Here is a 5,234-nt window from a genome sequence, read left to right as displayed (position 1 = left end):
GGTAGCTAAGAGCTCTGCGCAGAAAGAACAGGTGTTGGGTGCCAGACAGGCATGGGTTCTGATTACATCTCTGCCACTTACTGTCTGTGTGACTTGAGCATCTCTGAACCTCTATATAACATACTCACCTTGCAAAAAATGCCCAAACAATTCTGGCACAGAGTTCAGTACATGGACCTGCTTTAACGCAATTGTTAGCATTATTTCCGTGCTTTTGCAGCCACCTGCATGCTATGTGCAAGGTGAGACAGCTAGTTAAAAGGAGACCTCCAGATGAAGCCAACGACTTCTGAGATGGAAACCTTTCCAAAACTGATTCTTTCTGTATCTTCTCCCTCACCTCCTGAATTTTTCCATTAAAAAAAAAAATGGGGGCGGGGGTATGGAAATTAAAAATTTTTAGGGAACAAATCAAGACACCATGGGAGTTCTGAAGTGAATTTTACATTTAATTATAATTATCTCTGTATGTGGAGACACATCTCATTTTAGAGCTTTTAATGTAATTGGATGGATTTTAATTTACCTGCCTGCTCCTGGGAGCTGCCTCCCCCCCGCACCTCCCCCCCATCTCTCTAGACCCCAGCTCTGCGGCTCCTTTTCCGGACCCCCTTTTAGGAGGCTTGGTTTTCACCCAGACCTTGGCCATCAGAGCTCTGCTTGCTCTCACTGCCGCTCTCTTGGAGGCGCTGGGCCCAGCTGGCAGCAACCTGGAACATCAACGCCGAGCCTCATTCCTCAGGGCCACAATTAAGGACCGCGCCAGGCGGCAGGGGGCGCCAGCTCCCGCGTTCGGCTGCGTCGTGTCCTCTGGCAGGCTGTCCTGCAGGGGGCGCCCGAAAGCCAGGTGCCGGGAGCCGGGCGGGGAAAGCGAGTCCGGCTCCGCACGCCTACCACCCCCGCCCTCGCCCCGCCAGAACCGCGTGACCAGAGTGCCCTGGCCCGGCCCATCGTTTGAAGTCCGTATATAAAGTGCGGATGCGAGGACCAGTTGGGTTCTGCGCGTTTGCTTCGTCCGCGCGCCGCTCCGCCCCGCCTCCCAGGTGAGCTGCCTCAGGCTGCCTCGGGGAGTACGTTGGCCGGTTGGCGCTCACCAGGCTGGGTCCTTAGTGGCCGAAGTTTTAATCAATATCTTGGATTTTTTTTTTTTAAATTCTAGATTTGGCATTCTACACTGAAGTCATCATGAACTTTTTCCAACTCCTGATGAAAAAGAAGGAAGTAAGTTTTTAAAGCAATTGAAATTCTTGACTTAAGATGTGAATTTTTAAAGATGAAAAGATGGTGCAGATTTTGTGGAAAGTATAAGATGTTATATAGTTATTCTGTTGTATGTCGCATGTTTCACCTTGAAACATGGGAATATTCACCCTCAACCTGTTCTCTGTCAGCTTATTCCTTTGGTGTTCTTCATGACCACAGCAGCGGGTGGAGCTTCGGCTTTTGCAGTATATTCCCTTCAAAAAACTGATGTGATGTAAGTAGGCGTCATTTATACAAACGTTTTTAGCGGTGCTAGGTTGACCTTCCACATATGAAATACATGGTCAGTTTCCTAGTTTTACCCCAAAGATAAGAATGTCAAATTGTGAACTTGGAGTTGGGACTAGAAAGCAGCGTGATATCAGAAGATCCTTAAATTATGATATTAATAGAACAATCCTCAAACATTAAGGATCGGAAATTCCCTTAAGTAACCTTCCATCAATTTCAGTGCACTAACAGATGGATGCCTGTTTATCAGGCTGTGGCTGTCCCCTGATGTCCCAGCATGCTTATAGACCCACTGTTGGAGTTGGTTTAAATTCACTTACTTTGATGTTTAATCAGCTTTCATTTATTTTTTAGCATTGATCGGAAAAGAAATCCAGAACCTTGGGAAACTGTGGATCCTAGTGTACCTGGAAAGGTATTGCTAAATTAAAACGTGATTTACATTTAGCCCAAGCTGTAGCACCCTTGTGGGCAAAATGGACTTAATACCTTTCCCTTTTGGGGCACCTGGGTGGTTCAGTAGGTTAAGCAGCTGACTCTTGATTTTGGCTCAGGTCATGATCTCATGGTTGGTGAGCTCAAGCCCCTCATTGGGCTCTGTGCTGGCAGAGTGGAGCCTGCTTTGGATTCTCTCTCTCTGCCCCTCCCCCACTCATTCTCTCCCTCTCTTTCTTCTCTCCCCCCCCTTTCAAAATACATACATACATACATACACTTTAAAAATACTTTTCACTTTCAGGGTGCCTTTTAGTGTAGTGGTAAAGGGAGAGCTACGGAATTCCGGAGATCTAGTTCAAATCCTTGCTGCATTATTCACAGGTGATTTTGGACAACCTGGCCTTTCTGAGGCTCTCAGAATCTCTAAAATGGGCTCAATAATAGGGCTCCACCTCAGAGTTAAGAAGATTAAAGAATGTAAAATACATAAAGGCCTTTAGCATAGTGCCTGGCCCATAGTACCTACTCAAATATTAACTTTCATCATTATTGTCATATATTATCTCATTGTAACCATTGTTTATCTAAAGCTAGTACAAGGTCTATTGTGATAAATAACAGGAGTGGCATTCTCTTTAAGCAAAATCACCTAATAGCCACTCATTCTTTTAAGACTATAGCAAAGACTTATTTCAGATATTTAGGAAGTAAGAACCATTGAGTGTATGGGAATCAACACTTCCCCGCAAAGCTTTTTTTTTTTTTTTTTCTTTTTAGCAACTTTCAAATAGCAGTGAAGGACATTAGAATCTTTAAACTTACCTGTAAGTTTAAGCAAAATAAGNTTTTTAGCAACTTTCAAATAGCAGTGAAGGACATTAGAATCTTTAAACTTACCTGCATCTGTAAGCAAAATAAGTCAGAGAAAGATAAGTACCATATGATTTCATTAATGCATGGAATTAAGAAACAAATGAGCAAAGGAAAAAAGAGAAAGAGAAACCAAGAAACAGATTCTTAACTGTAGAGAACAAACTGATGGTTACCAGGCGGTAGTGGGTGGGGGGATGGGTGAAGAACGTGAAGGGGGTTATGAGTACACTTATCAGGATGAGCACTGAGTAATGTACAGAAATGATGAATCACTACATTGTACAAATGAAACTAATATAATATGTTTACTGGATTAAAATTTTTAAAAATTGTTAATGTTTATTTATTTTTGAGAGAGGGGAAAGGGCAGAGAGAAAGGGGGACAGAGGATCCGAAGCAGGCTTCCGCACTGACAGCAGAGAGCCCCTGATGCAGGGCTCCAACTCACAAACCGTGAGATCATGACCTGAGCCGAAGTCCGTCGCTCAGCCAACTGAGCCACCCAGGCGCCCTCCAAACAAATTTCAAAACAACAAGAAAACCCTACCTACGTCTCCTATGTCCTAGGATAATAGAAAACGTGTGAGGATAAATGAGAATCTCTGAATTTGTGTTTCTGGGAAGTCAAGGACTGTTCACAGCTCTATCTCTTTTATTGCATAACTTAGATCATTTATACCTTTGTTGAGTAATTACAGTGAGGAAGTTTGGTTAAGAGCCTATTATGTGCCAAGCCCTATGCTAGAGCATTATACACCCACTCCCTGGGAGTAGGCACACTTTTTAAACTTACAGTTCACATAAAGCCACGGGAAGGTTAGAAATCTAGAGGCTGTTATGTGAACAAATTTATGTGACCTTTCTTGCTGATTCTTTAACACTCAGGAACCCAAAGGCTTTTTAGAGCTCATGTTACTGTTTTGTGCATATTGTTAGAGATGGGAAGAAATGGTTCTTTGACTACAAATATTATGGTGATGCTCTTTGCAAAAGGGGGCGGGGACAAACCCCAAAAAGGGACATGAAGATGAAGGACAGATCCTGAAAAACATTCGTATTTTCCTTTTTTTTTCTCAAGCTTATAACAATCAACCAACAATGGAAGCCCATTGAAGAGTTGCAGAATGTCCGAAGGGCCACCAAATGACCAGCTCTTGCTTCTTTCTTCCAAAGAGTACTCTATGAATCTAGTGGAAACATTTCTGCACAGACTAGATTATGGATACCAGTGTGCGGAAATGCTTCTGCTACATTTTTAGGGCTTGACTACATTTTTGGACTCTGGATAGGAATTATAAAGGTAGCGCGGCAATAACCACGTGGTTCAAAAATAAGTTTGTGTTTATTTTCTGGATGTAAATTTAATGTTGCATATTGACATTTTTATGTTTATGATGCCTGAATGTTTTCCTAAAGTGTGTAAAGATTTGTAAACTAGATTGTCTATAATAAAATACTATTTGTGCAATATTTCTCAAAGAGACATATTTAAATAGAGGAGAAAGTCTTTTTATGGAAGAAAAACATACTTTGAATCATGGAGCTTCATTTTTAAAATAACATACAATACAAATTTGTGTGTAAACTTTTTTTCCAAGTTTATTCACTCACCAGAAATGTATTGAGTGCCTGCTGTTAGCTATGCCCTGTTCTTGTGTAGGTGAGATAAAGCAGTGAATAAAACCAAATTTTGGAAGGAGATGAATAAAAGATAGTAAGCACAATGAGGAAAATGAAGAAGATATGGGGGATGAGTCTTGCCTGACAATTAGGCTTGGAAGGAAGTGCTGGGATACAGGGGTGAGTAGGAAGGTGGGGCACGGCGAAACTGGCCTTGCAGGTGCCAAGGCTAACAGTGGTTCTTCCGTGAGGGCTGGGGAGGCGAGAACGGAGAGCTTTGCCCAATGGAGTCCAGGGCTACTCTTAACTCTGGCCAGTGGTGACTTGGAGACTGAAGGTGCAACCAAACCCACAGGCTCCTGGACTCCCCATTGACTGTTCTTAAAAATAAGACCAGGTAGGGGCGCCTGGGTAGCTCAGTCGGTTAAGCATCTGATTTTGGCTCAGGTCATGATCTCACGGTTCGTGGTTTCGAGCCCCGCGTTGGGCTCTGTGCTGGAGCCTGCTTTGGATTCTGGGTCTCCAACTGTCTCTCACACTGTCTCTTTCTCAGAAATAAAAAAAAATAAAATAAAAATAGGACCAGGTATGGGGAGCCTGGGTGGCTCAGTTGGTTAAGTGTCTCAGTCTTGGTTTCACAGGTCCTGAGTTCAAGCCCCATGTTGGGCTCTGTGCTGATAGCATGCAGCTTGCTTGGCATTCTTGCTCTGCCTCTTGCCCGCTCATTCTCCCTCTCTCTCAAAATAAATAAACTTAAAAATAATGGAACCAGGGGCACCTGGGTGGCTCAGTCTGTTAAGCGGCTGACT

At 43.2% G+C, this 5,234-nt stretch overlaps 1 protein-coding gene across 1 annotated transcript; it reads left to right on the top strand.

The window, feature by feature from the left end:
• The first annotated feature begins 950 nt into the window (after positions 1-950).
• COXFA4L3 (cytochrome c oxidase associated subunit FA4L3) lies at positions 951-4,273 on the top strand. The gene is made up of 5 exons (XM_077764476.1): positions 951-1,043; positions 1,160-1,221; positions 1,392-1,477; positions 1,849-1,909; positions 3,884-4,273. Exons 2-5 carry the CDS (start codon positions 1,186-1,188, stop codon positions 3,950-3,952), a joined length of 252 nt encoding a protein of 83 aa, XP_077620602.1. The 5' UTR covers positions 951-1,043; positions 1,160-1,185; the 3' UTR covers positions 3,953-4,273.
• Positions 4,274-5,234: the final 961 nt, after the last annotated feature.

Source organism: Crocuta crocuta, unplaced genomic scaffold (genome assembly GCF_008692635.1).
Source record: "Crocuta crocuta isolate KB4526 unplaced genomic scaffold, BGI_CrCroc_1.0 scaffold102, whole genome shotgun sequence".
Taxonomy (NCBI): domain Eukaryota; kingdom Metazoa; phylum Chordata; class Mammalia; order Carnivora; family Hyaenidae; genus Crocuta; species Crocuta crocuta.
Note: the sequence above shows the minus strand (reverse complement) of the source record. Positions and strands in the feature narration are given on the sequence as shown.

Bases quoted from the DNA above. Each gene is read 5' to 3' on its own strand.
- COXFA4L3 (XM_077764476.1), top strand. From the start codon at position 1,186: ATGAACTTTTTCCAACTCCTGATGAAAAAGAAGGAA. The intron at 1,222-1,391 runs GTAAGTTTTTAA...GTTCTCTGTCAG, and splicing joins TCCTGATGAAAAAGAAGGAA to CTTATTCCTTTGGTGTTCTT. The intron at 1,910-3,883 runs GTATTGCTAAAT...TTTTTTCTCAAG, and splicing joins ATCCTAGTGTACCTGGAAAG to CTTATAACAATCAACCAACA.